The following is a 23,247-nucleotide window of genomic DNA, read 5'->3' as shown; positions in this document are numbered from 1 at the left end:
ACTTTTCACTGTACCTCGGTACACGTGACAATAAACAAATCCAATCCAAGCCAATAATGTGTATGACAGTGGAAGACTTTGACTTGATCCTTAATGGATGCTTTGCATTTGTTTTCAAAGTGGACGCAAGTAAGGAGGAGCAGTGTGAAATATTGGATAAGTTAAATACATGAACACAATGAAGGAAATATTAAGATGTTTAGCACCCTTAAAAGTGGATAAATCAACAGGTCTGGATGAAATGTATCACATGCTGCTAAGAAAAGCAGGGTAAGAAATAATGGAGTCTCTGAGCATCATTTTCCAATCCTCTCTGGGCACAGGTATGGTGCCGGAGAACATGAGAGCTGCTTATGTTGTACCACTGTTTGAAAAGGAAGGGATAACCCGAGTAATAATAGGAAAATCAGCTTAACCTCAGAGGTGGGCAAATTATTGGAAAAAAAACTTTGAGTGGCAATATAAATCACTATTTAGAAAAGCACGGATTAGTTAAGGATAGATAGCATTTATTTGGTACAAGAATGTCACATCTGACAAACTGGATTACATTTTTGGAAAGGAGGATTGAGGTGGATAGCTCATTTAATGCAATCTATAGGAATTTTAGCAAGGCTTCTAACAAAGTCAAACATAGAGAGAGCTATGCATCAAGAGCAGGATGGTGGGATTAGGATGCAAAGGTATTTTTTGGACTGGAAAGACATGATTCCGTTTGTGCCATAAATTATTTTCTACGTTCCTATTTATTTTTGATATCATTCAACAAATTAGTTTAAAATTTTTTTTTTTTTTTTTTTACAGTAGCCAATTTTTTTTCCAACTAAGGGACAACATAGCATGTCCAATTTACCTACTCTGCACATCTTTGGGTTTTTGGGGGAAGAGACCCACACAGACACGGGAGAATGTGCAAACTCCACACGGACAGTGACCCTGAGCCGGGATCGAACCTGGGTCCTCGCATGAGGCAGCAGGGCTAACCACCGGGCCACTGTGACGCTCCTGGATTGGATTGGATTTGTTTATTGTCACGTGTACCGAGGTACAGTGAAAAGTATTTTTCTGCAAGCAGCTCAACAGATCATTCAGTACATGGGAAGAAAAGGGAATTGAACAGAATTCAAGAAAATACATGAGAATACATAATAGGGCAACACAAGATATACAATGTAACTACACAAGCAGTGGCATTGGATGAAGCAGACAGGGTGTAGTGTTAATGAGGACAGTTCATAAAAGGGTCATTTAGGAGTCTGGTGACAGTGGGGAAGAAGCTGTTTTTGAGTCTGTTCGTCCGTGTTCTCAGACTTCTGAATCTCCTGCCCGATGGAAGAAGTTGGAAAAGTGAGTAAGCCGGGTGGGAGGGATCCTTGATTATGCTGCCTGCTTTCCCCCGGCAGCGGGAGGTGTAGATGGAGCAGCGGGAGGTGTAGATCCTAATCAATATATAAAATTATATGTACAAGAGTGATAGTTTGCCACCAATTGGGCTGGAGGAGCTGGTTAACGTGATGGGGAGCATGCAGACAGGGAAGGCACCGGGGCCCGATGGGTTCCAGGTTGAATTCTACAAGACGTTTTCAGACCTGCTGGGCCCGCTGCTAGTTAGGACCTTTAATGAGGCAAGGGAGGGGGGGGCTTTGCCCCCGACGATGTCTAGGGCACTGATCTCAATGATCCTGAAGCGGGATAAGGATCCCCTTCAGTGCGGGTCATATAGACCGATTTCGCTCCTGAATGTGGATGCGAAACTGCTATCAAAGGTATTGGCCAGGAGGGTGGAGGACGCAGTGCCGCAGGTCATACATGAGGATCAAAGGGGTTTTGTGAAGGGGAGGCAGTTGAATGTTAATGTACGGAGGCTTCTGAATGTCAGAATGATGCCGGCGGTGGATAGGGAGACAGAGATAGTGGCGGCGATGGATGCGGAGAAGGCCTTTGATAGGGTGGAGTGGGGATACCTTTGGGAGGTGTTGAAAAGGTTCGGGTTTGGAGAGGGATTTATTAGGTGGGCGAGGCTGCTGTATGAAGCCCCGGTGGCGAGTGTGGTTACGAATGGGAGGAGGTCGGAGAATTTTCGACTGTACCGGGGGACGAGGCAGGGGTGCCCCCTGTCTCCCCTGCTGTTTGCGCAGGCGATCGAACCCCTGGCCATGGCGCTGAGGGAGTCGAGGAACTGGAGGGGGATAGTGAAGGGGGGCGGGGGGGGGGGGGGGGGGGGGGAGAAAGAGCATCGGCTTTTGTTACATGCGGATGATCTATTGTTGTATGTGGCGGACACGGTGGGGGGTGGGGGGAGATGCCGGAGGTGATGAGGATTCTCAGGGAGTTCGGGGACTTCTCCGGGTATAAGCTCAACGTGGGAAAGAGTGAGCTGTTCGTAGTACATCCGGGGGACCAGGACCGCTGAAAAGGGCGAGGAGGAGTTTTAGGTACCTGGGGGTCCAGATAGCCAGGAGCTGGGGGGCCCTGCACAGGCTCAACTTTACGAAGCTGGTGGAGCAGATGGAGGAGGAGGGATGTGTTGCCACTCTCCCTAGCGGGCAGGGTCCAGTCTGTCAAAATGACGGTGCTCCCGAGGTTTTTGTTCCTCTTCCAGTGCCTTCCTATCATGATTCCTAAGGCTTTCTTCAGGCGGGTCAATAGGAGTATTATGGGGTTTGTGTGGGCGCAGAAGACCCCTACCCTCAGAATTTGGGGGCAGTGGAGGCGGCATAGTGGGGAGGTGAAGGCTTCAGTCTGGACCCCGATACGGGGGAACCATCGGTTTGTACTAGGGAGAATGGACGGAGGGTTTCTGAGCTGGCACAGGGCAGGTATCAGGGGGATGGGGGTCCTTTTTCCTGATGGGAAGTTTGCGACCCTAGAGGAGTTGGAGGGAAGGTTGGGCCTTCCCTTAGGGAACACCTTCAGATACATGCAGGTAAGGGCGTTTGTCAGGCAGCAGGTGGCGGAGTTTCCACTGTTGCCGCCAAGGGGCGTTCAGGACAGGGTGCTCTCGGGGACGTGGGTTGATGAGAGGAGGATTTCGGCAATCTACCAAGTGATGCAGGAGGGGGAGGAGGCCTCGGTGGAAGAGCTGATAGGCAAGTGGGAGGAGGAGCTGGGACAGGAGATCGACGAGGGGACGTGCGCGGATGCCCTGGGGAGGGTGAATTCCTCCTCCTCCTGCGCGAGGCTTAGTTTAATTCAATTAAAGGTGCTGCATAGGGCGCACATGACAGGGGCAAGGCTGAACCGGTTCATTGTGAGAGAGGACAGATGTGTCAGGTGTTCTGGGAGCCCAGCAAACCACACCCACATGTTTTGGGCGTGCCCTGCGCTGGAGGGCTTTTGGAGGGGCGTCGCGGAGACGCTGTCAAGGGCGGTTGGTTCCAGGGTTGAGCCGGGCTGGGGGCTCGCAATATTTGGGGTAGCAGCGGAGCCGGGAGTGCAGGAGGCGGAAGAGGCCGGTATTCTGGCCTTTGCGTCCCTGGTAGCCCGGCACAGGATTATTTTGCAGTGGAAGAATGCGAGGCCCCTGGGCGTGGAATCCTGGGTCAATGATATGGCTGGGTTTATCAAACTGGAGGGGGGTCAAGTTTGCCCTAAGGGGGGGCGGTGCAAGGGTTCTTCCGGCGGTGGCAACTGTTTCTAGACTTCCTGGCGGAGCATTAGGGGGTGGTCAATTTCAGCAGCAACCCGGGGGAGGGGAATGGGCGTGTTTGTTTTTTTTCCTTTATTGGATATGTGTATTTGTTCTCATGTTAATTATTTTTGTTAATTTATTGTTTCTGTGTTGGGGGGGGGGGTTACTGTTACTTCTCTTTTTCTTCTGTTTTTGTTGGTTAAAACGTGTTGAAAATTGGAATAAAAATTATTTTTTAAAAAAGTGATAGTTTGCTCATTTGCCACAACATTTTAGTCAGAAGTTTGGAAATTGAAAATAACTAATGATGCACAAGTTTCTGAAGAAATATTGAGTCAAATCTTGTTAACACTGTTTCTCCAGGTGGAGCTGCATAGTAATGATACACACTGGGCTACATGAACATGTCACTATGGAGTAGAGAATGCAGATCTGTATTCCAAACAAACTGAGGCAAAATCTCAGGTGTGACACATTAAAAACACAGTTGAGGCCAACACGTTCAATGTGGAGAGTAATACACATTAGATAGGGAATCTCCTATGACAATTTACATGCTTATTGGCATTAGATGGGGAAAACCCATTAGGAACAGACTGACACCAGGTTGCCCAGGTTTTTTAACCACAGAAAATATGGGGTCTGATGAGGGAGGGAAGCTTCTGAGGGGAGAAAACAAGTGCGATTATACAGTTATATGATATGTGTGCAAAGGAAAAGCACTTGAACACTGTAAAATCAGTAACTTTTTAAAACTTACTCGAGTCAGGACAGTTAAGAAAAAGTAAACATGAAAAGGTTACTCACTTTTCAAAGCTTTGCATTCTCGTTCTTAACTCACCTAAGCCTAGCATCCAACTGCATTTTGAGTGCCCCACTATTTTTGAATCTATCATTACATGGTTATGTTCCAAAGAGTACATTTGGCTTCAAAACGGACACAATGCTTTTATATGTTATTATTGGCTGTTTTAGTAATCTATTATATGAAATTTATCAGATTCAAACAGAATTAACTGTTGGAAAGATTTTTTTTTGTCTTTTTAATATAATTTAATTTGGAAAATATTTCAGTCGTTGTTTGGTTTATTTCTCACTGATTTACTCTGGCATGTTCCTGATGATGTCAGAATCGCCAGGATCAATTATAGCCAGTGTGCACACTCTGTAGTGCTTACCACAAGCCGAACCTAGTTTAACGTTGTTGCCACTGTAATGATTAACACAGATTTTGCTAACATAGCATATTATTAAACCTCAGATTTCCTCCAGGCTGAATAACCAGCTTCGCTTTGCCTTGTTAAATCATTTAAAAGTCTGTTTGTAACCCACCTCCAACTCCTCACAACAAGTATCACAGACAGGACAGTCCAAGACGAATGATTAAGGCCCCCAATCAAGCCCGAAGACCAGATACAATGTACTCTGTCGAACCTTCTCTCAAGGATACTTTGCAGTTCAAAGTGAGCAACACAAACCTGCACCACTGAGCCAAGATCATAATTTGCAATGGCGGTCATCATCCCGATGCATACAGCATCGCCAAGGCACATGTCCGCTCACCAGCAAAACCGCCACTGCAAGCTGGACCCCACTCCAGCCATCTCCGACCGCCCTAATCAAAGAAGGATTCTTTCTGATTCAACTCGGCTCTTCACCACCAAACTCTGACCAGGATCATGCAGGGACACAGCAGAAAACATATATTCCAAAAATGTGCATTAGGATAAAATAAAGGATTAAAAGAATTGAGCGAGAGCTCGAGAAAACACATCAGCTCCCATGCTCACATCACCTGACTCCTCCTAATTCTAATCTGCATATTGCCCCTCCTGACATTATCCATGAACACACCATAAGTCTTTTAGCTATGAGAGGTTGAATAAACTTGGTTTGTTCTCAGTGGAACAAAGGAGGTTGAGGGGTGACCTGATAGAGGTCTCCAAAATTATGAGGGGCATAGACAGAGTGGATAGGCAGAGACTTTTTCCCAGGGTAGAGGGGTCAATTACTAAGGGGCATAGGTTTAAGGTGCGAGGGGCAAGATTTAGAGGAACATTTTTTTTTTTTTTTACAGAGGGTAGTGGGTGCCTGGAACTCGCGGCCGGAGGAGGTGGTGGAAGCAGTGACGATAGTGATGTTTAAGGGGCATCTTGACAAATACGTGAATAGGATGGGAATAGAGGGATACGGACCCGTAAGTGTAGAAGATTTTAAGTTTAAATGGGCAGCATAGTCATCGCAGGCTTGGCGGGCCGAAGGGCCTGTTCCTGTGCTGTACTTTTCTTTGTTCTTTGTTCTCCTCTTGTATGCTGATGACACCTAGCTCTGCCTTGCTACCACCTCTGCCTGCTCCTCCATTGTCTCAGAACTGCTTGTTACTGGGTGAGCAGAAATTTACTTCAATTGAATATTGCGAGGATTGAAGCCACTGGCTTTGGCACCGGCCACAAATTCTGTTCCCTTCCCCCTGGCTCCATTCTTCTCCGTGGCAAATGTTTGAGGCTAAGCCAGGCTGTTCGCAACCTTTTGTCATATTTGACCATGAGATCAGCTTTTAACCATATATCCTGACAGGGTGCTAAAAATGCCTTTTTCCACCTGGTTACAAGGACCCATCTTCGCCCTTCCATCAGCTCTTGCGCTGCTGAATCCTCATCCATGCCTTTGTTACCTCCAGATTTGACTATTCTAACACACTCTTGCCAGACTTGTGCATTCATGAACTTGAAGTTGTCCAAAACTCAACTACCTGTGTACTAACTCGCACTAAATTCCATTCATCCACACCCCATGTGCTGGTTCACCAACATTGGCTCCTGGTTAACTACGCATTGTTTGGCCATTTTATTATTGCAAGTATGTATTTTGGAGTGTTTAATGTTTCAATTTTCTTCTCACTTCTGAAAATTATGATTTATGCTGAGGAAAGGTAAACAACATCATGGAAGTATCTCCCCAGGTGGCATGTGTTCTGTGGGAAGTACTGGTAACAAATGTTGGCAAATTATTTGGCCACGCTGACAAAACTCAACCAATTTCTGCGCAAATCTGCTTTACAACAGAAAACACTGGAATGTGACCAAGATCTTTGAATGCTATTTTCCTTCTAACCAGGAACAGAGATCAGCTATGATGGCCCACAGTTGTCATAACTGAGATTAGCTAACTCAGTACAAATCACTGGCTATGCATTCAATCTAATCTGCTAAACTCTTAAACTGAAAATTGGGCTCAAATGAAAAAGGCTAATAGATGCATTAAATTATTTTAATTGATCTCTCATTCAGGGTTCTAAACATGTCATTTTTTGGAACCAATACCGTACCATTTCTCCTGAGGGAAATGTTTTACGATTTCTTCAATGATTGGTCGATAACAAGCATCCCGTTCAGCCTTGCCATCATCACTCCAATCCCTTACAAATTGTTTAATGGTGGACTTCAGTTTGTCCATGTCAAAGGTGGATGCTGGTTTTAATCGTCCCGGGTCAGCCTGTACATGTTATAATCAAAAAATAATCACTTATTACTAAATGAACTCCAAAATTTGGTGGGAAAATTTTAGATTTAACTCTCCTAAATGTTCGTATTTTCCAGTTCATTGCATGAATTACATACAAACAACACAAACATAGGCCATTTACACCAACCATTCAATACTGGCGTGTACCTTCCACACCAGCAGTACCCTGTAATTCCAAATGCCTGGACCCATTCTATATATTTTTATTCCACTTTCCTTCAACTACACAATGAACATATTCTTAAATGCTGCCGTGTTCTTTGCTTCAATCACTAACCCCAACGGTGCATTCCACAACCTCACAACCCTCAACTTTTATATTCTATGCCTTTTGTCAGTATTTAAATAGCTTTTTAAAAATTGATCTCATATGCCAAAGGTGTTGCTTTTAGAGTCTTGTGAATCTGAAAACCAAAACCCCACTGTTATCCACATCATCCAGCTGTCTTCCATTCAAAACATATGTACATAGTGAGTGGTATTAGAACCCTGTAAGACACCATTACTTACTTGAGTATCAGCTGTGATTCAGTTGGTAGCATTCTCACCTCTGATTCACAAGGCTGTGGGTTCACGTTCCATTCCAGGGCTTAAGCACAAAATCTATGCAAACATTCCAGTGAAATACTTAAAGTGTTGCACTGTCAGGGAGATGTCATCTTTTAGATGAGGCTTTGAACTAAGGCCCCAGTTGACGTAAAAGATCCCATGTCACTAATTCGAAGAAGAGCACGAGAGTCATCCCGGCACCCTGGCCAATATTTACCCCTTAATCAACATCACATTGCCTACATTACAACAGTGACTACATTTTTTAAAAAGTACTTCTGTAAAGCACTTTGACTGTCTGATGGTCCTGGAAGGATTACAGAAATGCAAGTCCTTCTTTCTTTTTACTCCAACCACTTTTTTTTTTTTTAAATAGAATTTACAGTGCAGAAGGAGGCCATTCGGCCCATCGAGTCTGCACCGGCTCTTGGAAAGAGCACCCTACCCAAGGTTAACACCGCCACCCTATCCCCGTAACCCCACCCAACACTAAGGGCAATTTTGGACACTAAGGACAATTTATCCAGGGCCAATCCACCTAACTTGCACATCTTTGGACTGTGGGAGGAAACCGGAGCACCCGGAGGAAACCCACGCACACACGGGGAGGTTGTGCAGACTCCGCACAGACAGTGACCCAAGCCGGAATCGAACCTGGGACCCTGGAGCTGTGAAGCGGTTGTGCTATCCACAATGCTACCCTACTTTGGGGAGTTGCTCCCAGATCCTACTCTATTTACTGCCTTTTAACTAACTTTTAATCCAACTTGATGTTCGCCCACTAATTCCATACCCCTCAATCGTCTCTAATCGCAACTGGCTACATCTAGTCAAATGCTTTCTGAATGTCACACAAAATATAACTATTATCCCAACCACCACGTGTCATCTCCATAAAGAATGTAGCGAGGTCTCACCTGCCAGAGTATCCCAAGTAATTTAATTTAAAAGAAAATAATCTTTATTTTCACTAGTAGGCTTACATTAACACTGCAATGTAGTTACTGTGAAAAGCCTCTAGTTGCCACATTCCAGCACCTGTTCAGTACACAGAGGAAGAATTCAGAATGTCCAAATTACCTAACAGCACGTCTTTCGGGACTTGTGGGAGGAAACCAGAGCACCCCGAGGAAACCCACGCAGACACAGGGAGAACGTGCAGACTCTGCACATTGACCCAAGTCGGAATTGAACCTGGGACCCTGCCGCTATGAAGTAACAGTGGAACTACTGTGCTCCCGTGAGAATGATTGAACAATTTTAATCCAGCACACAGCAGTCCAAGTCCACAACACAAAATGCCTTGGATGTCATTTTCATTTGGTCATTTGAAGTAAATTGTACGCAGCATGGAAATGCTGCACTTTGCAGTGAAGGAGTGGGAGTGGAAGGAAGATGGCATCCTTCTGAATTTGCAATGCTACAGTGAAACTCTATACTTCATCTAAGATACATTTTATCACGCAGTGAGTAGTGCTTAGTCTTCCTCACACTATCCAAGATCATTTTCCAGGAAAAGCCATGAGATACCAATCTGAAGTGGAAGCTTTGGCCAATTTTTCACCTCGTCACGCAGGGACACTGAAGATAACTGCAGCATTTGATATGCTATACAGGTTGAAACAAGCTAACTTTGAGGGCCTTGGAGTGACAACTTTTATGCTCAATACCATACACACTACGGTATTACAATATTATCCATTGGGGATCACAATTTATTAAAGTGATATCGCAACCATTAATGCTTGAAAGATAAATACTGTCTACATCGTATTTGACTTAATAGACTGTTATCAACTTTTAGTCTAGATGACAATAAAATATTTGATTTAAGGTCATCGACTTGCACACTCCCAGGTATGAACTGCCCTTCATAGAACAAACTGTGAATATTGTACAATTATGCTAACAAGTACAGGAAAATAAATCCCTTTAAGTAAAATCCAAGTTAAGTACAATACAGAAAATTTATTTGCATGTATATATAAGCTACTAGATAGTTGGTATGAATTCAAAGCAGATGCAAATTGAGCCAATGCTGCATGCAGCTGAGTTTTCAAAATTATTCCATGTTTGTGTTTCACTTACCTCCATATCTATAACTCCATATTCCTTATTTTCAAACATGTGATTGCAGTTATTAATAATTGCTTTCAGGATCTCGTAGTTATGTTCAACACACTCCCTTAATTTGTTCACGTGAGGAAGGAAATTAGGAAGCAGCTTCCGATGAGCTGCTGGGAGGGAGTGGAATTGCTTTTCTGAACGAGTTACCCTCTCATGAGCATAAATCCTGGAAAGTGAAGTTGCATTGAAAAATGAGCAGGGAAAATTGTGAACAATGGAACACATTTTGACAAACATATCCTGCAATATTTCATCTTATAGCCTAGAAACCTATACCAAAGTGTGGGAGTCCATCATTCAAATATCTATAAAATTTACAGCAATCATATTACATTGATATTAATGCCAATTATCTTTACCCAAAAAAATTAAATTGCCAATAAAGCTTGCGTAATAGACCAAAGGACTGCTAGCAACATTTGAGAATACTATTTAACTAAAATAATTATAATTTGCCAGAAAAGCAGCAGGAATTTATTCAAAATGCTTAAAACAGATTGTGTTTTAAAAAAAAATCAAAAACAGAAAATGTTGCACAATCTCAGCAGATCTGACAGCATCTGTGGAGAGAACGGAGCTAAATTGAGTCTGGATTACTCTGTCAAAGCAAGGGATGTGTCTTTTAATGACTGGACACAAGAACAGCACCCAAAAATATGCTTACTGAAGTACCACATTTGTAAATCCTATGAAGGACACCAATGCAATGTTTCTGGATAGTCTGTGCTCTTCAAATTTTGAATACTGTACAGTACAGTACGGGTACAATAGAAGGAAAGAAAACAAGAAAATATAGACAAATAAATGAAATAACATAAAACATACATATAGCCTCCAAATGAGTCAAAGTGAACAATTTTTATCTCAGAACCACCAAATTTAAAAAAAGGTAAACAGTATAATTTGAAAAAGATAACCTCAACTAATCACTGTAAAAAAAAAATCTAGAAATGAGTCCTTTGCTTTTAATACTAATGATACTTTAAAAGTTGATCACTGCCTGGAGCTGCTTTCCTGAGATTTATTAAACCTACAGCCACAGATTAAGTCTCTCTAAATTTGAAGCAAATTACAGAGCTATGAATTCATTGGATCGTTTTTTTTAATGGGGTGCTGCATCAACAGTGGATTAGTAGCACTCTCACCTTTGATTTAGAAGAACACAGGAAAAGAAGTGGACCGTCCAGCCAGTTCTGCCCTTCAATACAATCATGGCAAATCATCTTGGTCCTAAAGTGTCCCCTTATCCTGAAACTGTGTCCATGTTCTAGATTCCCCATCCATTGGATCAACCTTTCAGTGCATACCCTATCAAGCCTCAGCCTAGAAGATTGCAAGTTCAAATTCCATTTCAGAGACTAGAGTGCAAAATAAAGGCAGGCCTTCAATTACAGTATCAAGTGCTGCACAGATAGCATATTAAAGTGAAGCTCCGTTGGCTCTCATGTGGATGGAAAAGATCTTGTGGCACTACTTCGAAGAGGAGCAGGTAAGTTTACTCAAACCTCAACTCTCATCACTAAAACAAGTAGTCTGATCTTTGTTGCATTGGTGCATGCAAGACCTTGCTTTTCACAAATTTGCAGTGGAGTTCCTCACATTACATCAGTGACTACACTTCAAAAGTATTTCACTAACTGTAAAGCAATTTGGGACATTGAGGTACTGGCAGGTACTATATGACCCACCCCGGTGTTATTGTTTGAGTGCTCATTCAGGTCTCATTCAACCACCTTCATTAAAATTTCCAAAATTGTGCCATGCCCTTATAACCTGACATTTATGCCAATGCTCACAAATACATAATTCACTTGAATTACTGGATAAAGAACTAACATAGTTCAGATATTTATTCTGTAGCTAGCCACATCAAATCTTGCAATAATAAATTTCATCACTTTGAATAATTGTATAACGGAAGTAATATAAAAATCTGGTGCATAGTTCATACTTCCATACTTAAAAGTTTTAGCAACTGAAAACATGGGCTATGACTTAGACATTGAAGCAAGCTATTGCACGTAGTTCCACTCTCAACCTATAAGTTACAGGAACAATCTGTGTTTTTTTTATAAATCAAATGGTATACTGCATGGCAGATTTTTTATTCATAGATATAGGAGGGAAAATAGCACAATGAAGGAAAGTCAAAACCCTTCAGGGATCTCAATGTTCAAGTTGAGAACATGGAGACATAGCTTCCCACTTACATAATGCTGTATTGAGTGACCTCAACACATAGTAATTAAAATTTATGGCTGCCAGATAATTTAAGCATAATTTGTTTCAGCATTGTTGATACGCTATTCAAAAGAATTACTGCCTTGTTCCTCATCAGTGCCACTCACCCACTGACAATTACCCCATACACAAAATATGTCTTCACTTCAATTGTGATCAATAATCTGTCATTTTAGCTATCATTATCTCCTCCAGATAAACTGAACACCCAAGATAATCCAAAGGGAGCTGGGTATTGATACAGGGCTGCATTGGAAAGTGCAAACCAATCCCAATTTTCAAATTTAACTTCCTACTATGTATTGTTCAGTGAAAATATAACTATTTTATATATTGGTGCTTTCATGTTATTATCTGTAGTTCATCTTTTACTAAGACAGTCAATGGAAGTGGGCTGATCACAACAGAATTGCAAATTCACTCAGAATTATATGCTTACATGTTGAGCATCCACATCTAGAACTGTGAATTCAGCTTTAATTCGGAAATGTTTAAAATTTATTATGTTTGAATATATTCTGTCTGCGTGGGTTTCGCCCCCACAACCCAAAAATGTGCAGAGTAGGTGGATTGGCCACGCTAAATTGCCCCTTAATTGGAAAAAATAATTGGGTAATCTAAATTTTAAAAAAAAATGTTTGAATATATTCTCAATATAATTACATCACAAGTTAATAAGCAGATACCGTTGCACCATTTCACAAAATATTATCCGGGTTAGTTTAACGAATAAAATTATGAATTGAACTCCTCGCATGTTTTCATACTGCCCTTTAAGTTCGAAATGTCTCTATAAATTTTCTGCAAGTTATTTTCAAGTGCATGGGTGCAGAAGCTAGTTGGTTTACTCACGTAGATCTTTTATTTTCAAATACATGGCATCACTGCTTATTATGATGAAACACATGGAATATGATGTATTTTAGTGTTTAATGCTATTTTATAATTAATACTTTTAAAAGCATTTGTTTGATTTCTTGCATCTGCAAACTTATTGGGGACATTTAAAATTAAGCTAAATCTATATATATGTACACACTTCCCTTTCCTTATTTCCATTATTTACAACGGACAAAAAAGCAAATCTAGTTTCAGACAGCCATTTGTCTTAACTAGAAACTCAATGTAGAAAATAAAATTGTTCCATGCACAACTGATGCAAGACTTATATTTTAGTAACTTAATTTTGAGGGGAAAAGTCTAGGAATGAAATTGAGAAATTTATGATATATGTAGAATACACACTGGGCATTGAAGACAACAGATTGAAAGCCAAGCCATTCAGTGCTGTATTATTTACTTTCAAAACACTACTTCTACCCCTTTGATCCTCTACAAAGCATAGAAAGTGAAATCAAATTGAATCTTGAAAAATGCATTGAAAAAAAAATCAAGAAACAAGTGGAAATTATTTATTTTATTTTTTTAAAATCAAATTCAGTTATAAAACACAGATATTTTGAATATACAAGAGAGTTCCAAGATGGATCTCCTAAGTTAGAATGAATGTTGAGTACTAACACTAACAATGGTAATAGTTTCTGAAGGAACGCAAGAATAAAAATAAGAGCATTAGACCATACAGCTCCATGAGCCTGCTCTGATATTCATTAAGCTCATGGCTAAACATCGACCATTATTCCACTTTCCGCCTCGATTCCCCTTGAGTCCAAAAATCTGTCCATCTCTACCTTGAGTATACTCAATGACTAACCAGCTACTGCTCTAGGTAGACAATTCTAAAGATTTGCAACCTGTCGAGTTAACAAATTTCTCATCTCAATCCTCAATGGCCAATCCCTTATGAGACAATGACCCCTAGATCTAGCCTGGAGAAACAGCCTCTCGGCACCTAATCTATCTGACACACACACACACAATCTTCCAGTTTCAAAGACATCACCGGTCATTTTTCTAAACTTCAGTATGGACCCATTCGTCTCAAAGACCAACCCTTTTATTGCAAGAATTAATCTAATGAACAGTAGACAAATACCTGTATATACTTCCAGAGGTAGAGACAAAAACTCTACACAGCACTCCAGGTGCAGCCCCACCAAAGTTCTATAAAATTGCAACAGGACTTTCTTATCCTGCACTAACTCCCTTTTAAATTAAGACCTGCATTTTCAACATTTGCCTTCATAATTGCTTGCAATAACTGCAAGTAAACGTTGTGTTCCTTGTACAAGGGCATCCCAATTCTTCTGAATACCAATATTTAATAGTTTCTCACCATTTAAAAAATATTTTTCTATCCTTATCCAAGTTGAAAACCTAAATTCCCCACATGATACTCCCATCTGTTCCCGCTTGCCTGCTCACTTAACTTGTCTGCATCCCTTTGCAGGCTGTGTCTTCCTCATAGCTCAAGTATTCCACCTAGCTTTGTATCATCGATAAACCTGGATACATTACACCTACAATCTTTATTAATGACATAGATGGAAATAGCCAAGGTTGCAATACTGTGGTACCCCACTTCCATGCTGGCATATTAACTCCAATTCCACAAACTCTTGTATTGCATATTCTTTTGTGTGAGAACTCATTGAATTGATTAAATATTCATGCAAAAAAAGTTTAATAACAAAAAAAAATCACTGGATCAATACAATAACTACAGCTGCTAAAATTACTGAACTGAAATATGTTACAGAAGTAGATAATACACACAACATAAGTACATCTGTACGGGGCATGAAGAATTTCAAAGATATTCCTTCTTTTCCCTAATAATCCTAAACTTTGCCACCCTCTTATCCCCACAAAATAGGGTGTTTCTTTTAGATAAAGGGTCAATAGGTTAAGTTTCTAACAGTGTTTCATTGTGGGAGGGGAGCAGAGATAGAAAAAGCAGTAGGCCAATGAGAGATTACATTTAAACCAAGGGACGGTTTGTCTAGATCTTCAGTATTTTTGACACACCACAGCCCTTTACATCCCCTGGGAATTACAATAGAAGGATTTATCCACAGATAAATACAAATAGCTCTGAACAAACATGCCTGGATTATAAAGAAGCTGAGTAAATGTAAATTGTATTGTAGACCAAGGTTTGTGTGTGTTGCTGTCAAGAGAGCCAGCCCCTGACCACCTCCCCCTCTCAGGCCTGGGCTGCCTCCTCTCACCCCCTCAACTGGGTGGCCGCCTGTTTATTTCCAGTTTACCTATAATATCTAAAAGCATTAATGATTTTCCAGAAGTGCTCTTTCTCCAAGCGATCCTCCTCCTCTTTCTCTTGTTCCTCCCCGGGGCAGTGCTCGTTGTTCTCGTTCTCCATCTTTTCTCCTTTTCCTCTTCTCCGCAAAGCCGCCGCCAACAAAATCCTTGCCTCACAACCGCGCCGAGGAGACGGCGACAGAAAGAGCGGCCGTACCGCGCGCGCACGCGCGCGCACTAGCCACATTCTCGCATCACAGCGACACCTGGAGGCCCGGAGGATTTAGGAACAGAACGCTCAATCAGCTGTACGTCAGGTGTCAACCGCAAGAATGTTGCCAAATACTCTCGCTTTAAAACTGATTTTAATAAACACACCGTCATTGTCACAGCCCAGAAGGCGGCTGTTCGGCCCATCGTGTCTACACTGGCGCTCCAATTTACTTAGCGCCTTCTCCCCAGAACGCTGATAATTATTTTTCATTTAACAGTCTAATTGTCGTTTTAATGTCCCTATCGGACCTGCCTTCACCGTGCACTCATAGTACATTGCAGACCTAACATTTACTGGAAAAACCAGTGACACCCACACCCCGTGAAAGAATAAAAAAACCTTTTGTTTCTGCTCCACAAAGTCCCTTAGGATATTTTAATGTGTTAAACGTGTTATATAAATGTAAGTAGTTGGGTTTGTGACTCAAGTGGCAAAACTATATATTTTTACTGCTACTTCTTGCAGCCATTTTGTTAATGGTGGTGAAAACTTTGTGCAGTAATTCCAGGGTGAGCACTCCAATATAACAATTCTAGATTGTTGGTTGCAATATTTCAGATGAGATTCTACACCAATAGTCAGTTAACTTAGATCATGGATGAAATTTTACATGGGAGTGTGCGGACATGTCCGGTCATGATCAGATGGTTATAAGACGTACAGGTGGATAGTCGTGTTAGGTGTAGTTCCAGAGGAGCACAAAGAAACTCCATGATAACTTGCTCTGTAACAGAGCACTATCTTACCACGTGTGATTCAATAAAGAACCTGGTTTGGACAAGACTCAAGTCTTGGTAGATTCCTTGCTGGACATCGAACACCAAATACAACACGGTGGTTGCCCCACCAATAGCTTAAAAGATGAGAGTGGGCCTGCCTATGCTTGGTGGGGAAGTTCCAAGCAGATTTTACTGCCATTGGACAGTTAATTGACTCAAGATGATACTGCCACCCTATTTGTGAGTAAGTTACACTTCCGAGAGCTACCACCCAATCAAGTGGCCAACGGAGCTCTGGTTCCCGTAGCACCTCCAGGATTGGTTGCCACTGTTGGGTTACATTCATTTCCTAACAAAATATAGTGACTGCAGTCAGGCACCTAGGTAAGGGGGTGCGGGATTTGCCAGGCCAGTCTGGCAATTCCCAGTGAGGGGCAAATAGAAACCAGGAGCAGGAACAAATGCATGGGGTGGGGCCTCAGGTGGGTACAGAGTGCCCAAGCAGGAGGGCCCCATCTCATCCCCAAGCAAAGTCGCCAGCTGGTAAATTCTGGTGCCTTCGCCATGGGGCTGGGCACCCCCTCCGATGGTAAAATAGCAAGCAGCAGGAAGATAGAAACAGGGCATTAATTTTCCACTTAAGGGCCTCAATTAGCCCAAGGATGGCGAGCTGCCCGAAGCCCACAGTACCAGTGATGGGTACAGCACCCCCGCTATCCAATTTTATGACCCTGCCCCATCTCTTCCTGCTTCTGGAATGCACCCAGTCAGACCATCACGGCATAAAATTCCACCTCTTGGGCCACTATTTGAAGAGTAAAAGCTGTGCTAGTGTCATAGCAGGTATATAGCTCCCAACTAACCCAACAGATTAACTTGGCATTTATTACACTAGTGACCATATCTGCCTATGTAACAACAATAAATGAAATTCAAAAAATAATGAATTGGATATGAAGCACAGATGACAAACTGAAGACATGATGTGTCATTCATTATTTATTTTTTCTTACTGCTGTTATCGCAGTTTATAGCTAGCAGTTCAAAGAATAATTTGTTTTTAAAAATTATTTTTTTATTCAAGATTTTACATTTGAACATTTCCTGCCCTCAAAATTTCACATCCTGTTATTATCACAACATTTGAGTGATGCTTTAGTTTATTTCCTAATGTCAACATTAATCATGGGAATTCTCTATTTACCTATAAGTAATAGTCTGTCATATTTCTGAAGTTTCCTCCAGCAAATGGGATTGTGGTAGCTGCTCTGCTCATCTTGCAACCAACAATCTTTTCGTGGCCACATGTTTGAAAGTGCTTTCTCTTGCTTCAGCCTGTGGCCAGGATTTTCCAGCACCACCAGTGGTGCATATCGTCGCTGGCAGCGCTGGAAAATCCTAAGACACTGTCGAGGAACTAAATACAAGTTCAGCGATTCAACAACATATTTTGTGCTTTTTTTTCCCCCCTCACATAAACTGTCAATGTACTTATTGAATAATAATCAGAATGCAGTCATTTTAATATTTTATTGGATAATATAAAAACTTTCACATTACAATGAGACATTACTCCAACATGCTATGTCCACCTTTTATTATGAAATAATATTTTTCATGTTGTGTCAAGTATGAACTGTTTCATAGCAATAGCAGTGTAATGAACAAAGTACAATAAGTAAAGTTGGAACTGGAAATGTGTGCTAAATGGAAGTATATATCTTGTAGTCTCTGAATTTGGCTTATTAAAATCTAGCTCTGAGTTCTGTGAGCCTATTTTATAAACTTGAAATTAGAAAGATTGGACTGGCCTTGATGGGGTCTAGTTGAAGAAAGGTTGAGTACATTAGGATTGTTTTCATTGGAAAGACGGAGGTTGAGGGGGGACCTGATTGAGGTCTACAAAATTATGAGAGTATGGACAGGGTGGATAGCAACAAGCTTTTTCCAAGAGTGGGGGTGTCAGTTACAAGGGATCACGATTTCAAAGTGAGAGGGGGAAAGTTTAAGGGAGATGTGCATGGAAAGTTTTTTACGCAGAGAGTGGTGGGTGCCTGGAACGCTTTACCAGCGGAGGTGGTAGAGGCGGGCACGATAGCATCATTTAAGAGCCATCTAGACGGGTATATGAACGGGTGGGAACAAAGGGAAGTAGACCTTGGAAAATAGGAGACAGATTTAGATAAAGGATCTGGATCGGCGCAGGCTGGGAGGGCCGAAGGGCCTGTTCCTGTGCTGTAATTTTCTTTGTTCTTGTTCTTAGATGGTTGGTTGAGATAAAGCCCAACTTGGAATATAAAATTGAAAGATTATATCTGGGATGTGTTGGGGTGGATATTGAAGAATTGAGGAGTGGGACTGGGATGTCGAAGAGGTGTAAAGCATGATGGAAGAAGAGAAAATTAGATATGGATGAGGATTGAGCTAGAAGTTTCGAGGATGAGACAAAGAGTAGTATTGGAATAAAATGTTAGATTAAAGTTGGAACATAATGACAGAGGAAAGATGAAGAATTGACAGTGAAATTTGCAAGGTGTTAGGCCAAATGCAATCTGAGAAAACGATCTAAGAGTAGGGCTGAGATGGAAGCTAGAGACAGGTTGTGGTAGCACTGCAGTAGAATACCTAATGAGAAGGTGGGGGAGCGGGGTGGGAAAATAAATGAAAGTGGGATTAGGATAGCCCAAGAGGCAGGGCCCTTTAGCATGAAAAATGATACAGACTAGTAATAGGAAAGACATAGGTCTGATGTAGCAGGAAGAAAGCAAATTGAGTAATGCGTGTGCATTGCATGAAAATAAGAATATGAAAGATAGCTTCAAATTTGAATGTAGGGTATGGGAAGGATGGGAGGTAGGACAGGGTCATCAATACTCGGGCTGTGTATGGGCAAAGCGATGGTAGTTGGAAAAAAAGTCTCACAGCGGAGATGATAATGAAAGTTGTAAATGGCTAGACACTTAAAAATAAAACAGAGACACCACATTTATTCAAAAGGTGCAATAATTTGCTTGTGGTTGCAGTAAAGCTATGCCACAACAATTAAGAAGCAAGATATCATAATTCACAGCATTATTGGAGCATGAATAAGGGAAATATAGTTGTATAAAGAGAGGTAGGACTGGAAAACAAGGAGGTTTTGATGGAGATAGTCATGCAGACGGTTGGAACTTCTGACAATGTGACAAAGACATTTTGAAAAGGGCAGGACCGTGGAGTCTCATTGGGGAACCAAGAAATTTGAGAGTCATGCTTGGAAATTCTGAATAGGACAAAATTGCAGCAACAGGTGAATACTAGAAGTGTGACTACAGACTGCAAAAACTGTTGCAGAAAATCAGAAATTAAAAGAAGAATCAGTTTTTAAAATTTTAATTATGTGAGGTGCGAAAAAAGCACAAAATATGTTGTTGAATCGCTGAACTTGTGTTTAGTTCCTCGACATTGGCTGGGATTTTCCAGCGCTGCCAGCAACGATATGCACCACTGGTGGTGCTGGAAAATCCTGGCCACAGGCTGAAGCAAGAGAAAGCACTTTCAAACATGTGCCACAAAAAGGTAGTTGGTTGCAAGATGAGCAGAGCAGCTACCACAATCCGATTTGCTGGAGGAAACTGCAGAAATATGACAGACTATTACTTATTATAGGTAAATAGAGAATTCCCATGATTAATGTTGACATTAGGAAATAAACTAAAGCATCACTCAAATGTTGTAATAATAACAGGATGTGAAATTTTGAGGGCAGGAAATGTTCAAATGCAAAATCTTGAATGCATGGATTATTCAAAGGCTTGGTTTATGCAAATTCCAATAGAATCTCTGGATTTTCACCAAATCGCCTTCAGTCATAGATAGCTCGGTGCTGCAAGTCATTTGTTCACCAGAATCTTCAATTTTCCAATATCCTATTTCAGAGGTGTCAGTTAGTCAGCAACAATCTATAAAAAAGCCAATCATTATGATACAGTCAATGAAAGAAAGCTGTTTTCAACTCACAAATCAGTAACTTTCTATTATGTGGTATGGCATAATGATAAAAGCAAGCTGGTTAAATAGGTGTAAACTAATGTTCATTTGGAGTAAAGGCTTATTAATGTTAAAATTGGCAGAATGTTGGTCAGAGCACCCATGCAGGAATTGTTTGAAAAACCATAAGTGTGGCGCAAACACATTCGTTAAATCATTCCTAATTCCACTTGTATGGAAGAGAAGGTCACTTTCTAAAAGTGGAGGTTGTTTGCCTTCTTAATTCACAGAGAAATTCAGGCCATTGTGCCGATGCGAGCTCTTTGAAAGAGCTATTTAATTATTGCAATTCCTCTGCCCTCTCCCTGGAATTCTGCAAATGTTTCCCTCTTAAGCATTACTCCAATTTTCTTGCGAAAGTTATCAGTAATCATGACTGAATTATTCCACTGCCCTTTCAGACAGTGCATTCTAGATCATAATAACATTGTGTAAAAAGAATCCTCTTCATCTTGCCTCTGCTTTTTGTCAATTATATATGCGTTTTCTGGTTACTGACCTTTCGGCCATTGTAAACCATTATTTACATTATCAAAATGTTTAATTGTTTTGACTGCTTCTATTAAATCTCCCCTTATCCTTCTGTACTTAGGAGGGGAAAAAACAGCTTCTCTCGTCTAAAGATCATTAATTAATTAATTAAGTCTCACATCCCGGCTATCATTCCATAAACCTCTTCTGTGCCTAGTCCAAGGCATTGAAATCCTTCCTAATGCGTGGTTACCAGAATTGGACTCAATATTTCAGCAGGTGCCTATCCAATGATTTAATAAAGGTTTAGTATAACTTCCTTGTTATTGTATTCTACACTATTTATAAAGCCAAGGATCTGAAGTATTTTTCTGAGCGGTTTCTCAATTTACCCTGCCACCAAAGACTTCTATGGGCAAAACCCAGGGTCTATCTGTTCCTGTACTCATTTTAAGATTAAACCATTTAGCTAATATTGCGGCTCCTCATTCTATCAAAACAGAAGCATGGAACACAAGAAAAAAAAGCGTGACCTTGGAGTTTTTGAACTTCCTTTAAAATATTTTCATATACTCGTGCAAACAACGCATCTGGAGAGTTTGTTCCATCCAAATAAACTGAAACAAAAAATATACTGAATTACTTGATGCTCTGTGTATTTTTGTGAAGTTAAACATTGTGATCTTTATTGTCAGCATTAACTTACAGAAAAATGCACAAACTACTACAAATGCCAGGAGCATTGAAAATGTTAACTATCAACACATGAATTTACCAGCTAGGTTTAAATATATATTACAATTAATAATTTTATGATTAATTAAAAAGAAAATAAGCATTAATGGTTTGCGCGGAATAAAGATTTTATGGGCCCAGATTTTCACCAGATCAGCTGATACGGGTGGGTGGAAGATGATTCTGGGATCCTCGACCCCATTTACCACCTCTGGCAAAATTCATTGACGTGGGAGAAGGGTGTGTCATGTTCTGTGGACTGGTCAGTCTGAATGATGCACTACAGAACATCTAGTTCTTGACTAGTTAAAATAATTAATTATAAAATTGGGGCAGCACGGTAGCATGGTGGTTATCATAAATGCTTCACAGCTCCAGGGTCCCAGGTTCGATTCCCGGCTGGGTCACTGTCTGTGTGAAGTCTGCACGTCCTCCCCGTGTGTGCGTGGGTTTTGTCCGGGTACTCCGGTTTCCTCCCACAGTCCAAAGATGAGCGGGTTAGGTGGATTGGCCATGCTAAATTGCCCGTAGTGTCCTAATAGTAAGGTTAAGGGGGGGGGGGGGGGGTTGTTGGGTTACGGGTATAGGGTGGATACGTGGGTTTGAGTAGGGTGATCATTGCTCGGCACAACATCGAGGGCCGAATGGCCTGTTCTGTGCTGTACTGTTCTATGTTCTAAAACAACTACATGGTAAAGATAACTAGAATGAATATAAACAAACTACTAAAACTAACTAACGATCCTCGAGCTACTGAAAAATACGTCTATCCACCAACACGACTTACTCCCAACCGCCCCACATGGTAGGTTTACACTGCCACCTGGTGGTCAGACGTTATGTACATTATTATATACAAGATTTCTTATGCATATCATCACAGGGTGCAGGTAGCCAGCCCACATGCAGACCTCCGGCTCTTGTTGACTCTATTATCGGAGCAGGCACATCAAACCACCAACACCACCACCACCCTCCCTCAAATTTGGGTGCACTTGGACATTTTCTGTAAGTCACTGTGATTTACGGCCTCTCAGGGAGTTGTAAATCATGAGTAGACCTGGTCCCAAGTCATCCATTAAAAAAATTCAATATTTCCATCGTAATAGACTGCCCTCTTATCTTCCCAATTAGCCGGCAGTCAATCACAGCCATTCATAGCATCAATGTCATAAGATTTTCTCCACTTAAGTTATTAATCTTTTGCAAATAAATGATAAAAAGCCACGTAAAAGAACCCTATTACAACATAATAGGGATGTCAATCAAACAAAGCTTGTACTCCTCTGAAGGCCGCATAAACATTGCCTGCTGAGCTGAGTGCACTGGACTGGGCAGTCTTGGAGCTCGGCCAAGCATTCATAACGAGACCATCTGGCAATTGTATGAACAGAAGCAGACACTTGTTTTTCCCGATGTGGTTTCTGTATTTATTCACATAAGATTAAAAGGTGTGAAGTGGAAAAAAGCTTCTGGTATTGACACTATGAATGACTGTGATTGATTCATACTCTGAGTTAAAAATTTGAAACGGACCTTTTTTGAAAAAAAGGCTCTGCTTCAGATATTAGTTTCAGAATGATTTTGTAGATTTGCACAACTTGCTAGAGGCTCATACTGGATAATAGGGGTGGGCATGGAAGGGAAAGAGGAGATATGCAGGTGGGGTGAATGGAGGATAAGAGGAGCATGGGGACCACTGGGACACATTGAGAATATCAGGCGACATCATAGATTATCATAGAATTTACAGTGCAGAAGGAGGCTATTCGACCCATCGAGTC

General features: G+C 41.3%; 2 protein-coding genes across 13 annotated transcripts in view; both read right to left on the bottom strand.

Moving 5' to 3' along the window:
* The window catches only part of carnmt1 (carnosine N-methyltransferase 1), a 35,952-nt gene extending 20,526 nt beyond the window's left edge, over nt 1-15,426 (bottom strand). For 2 of the 3 annotated variants that reach the window (XR_005461604.1, XM_038804948.1), the window contains exons 1-3: nt 15,244-15,426; nt 9,794-9,998; nt 6,960-7,126 (exon numbers count right to left, since the gene is read on the bottom strand). Coding sequence is in view for 2 of the 3 variants with exons in the window: in XM_038804948.1 (XP_038660876.1) it covers nt 6,960-7,126; nt 9,794-9,998; nt 15,244-15,356 (485 nt within the window). In the remaining variant the exon portion in view is untranslated. Of the gene's footprint in view, nt 1-6,959; nt 7,127-9,793; nt 9,999-10,977; nt 11,156-15,243 lie in introns of all 3 variants that reach the window. The other variant, XM_038804949.1, reaches the window with a different exon arrangement.
* Nucleotides 15,427-18,366: 2,940 nt separating this feature from the next.
* The window catches only part of LOC119970394 (nicotinamide riboside kinase 1-like), a 55,280-nt gene continuing 50,399 nt past the window's right edge, over nt 18,367-23,247 (bottom strand). For all 10 annotated transcript variants that reach the window (XM_038804939.1, XM_038804943.1, XM_038804938.1 and 7 more), the window contains 2 exons: nt 21,262-21,345; nt 18,367-20,169 (listed from right to left, as the gene is read on the bottom strand). In XM_038804939.1, the coding sequence (XP_038660867.1) occupies nt 20,159-20,169; nt 21,262-21,345 (95 nt within the window). In that variant the 3' untranslated portion in view covers nt 18,367-20,158. The remainder of the gene's footprint in view (nt 20,170-21,261; nt 21,346-23,247) is intronic.

The sequence above is a fragment of the Scyliorhinus canicula genome, chromosome 8 (assembly GCF_902713615.1).
Source record: "Scyliorhinus canicula chromosome 8, sScyCan1.1, whole genome shotgun sequence".
NCBI lineage: Eukaryota > Metazoa > Chordata > Chondrichthyes > Carcharhiniformes > Scyliorhinidae > Scyliorhinus > Scyliorhinus canicula.
The sequence above is the reverse complement of the archived record's forward strand: the minus strand, read 5'-3'. Positions and strand labels throughout refer to the sequence as shown.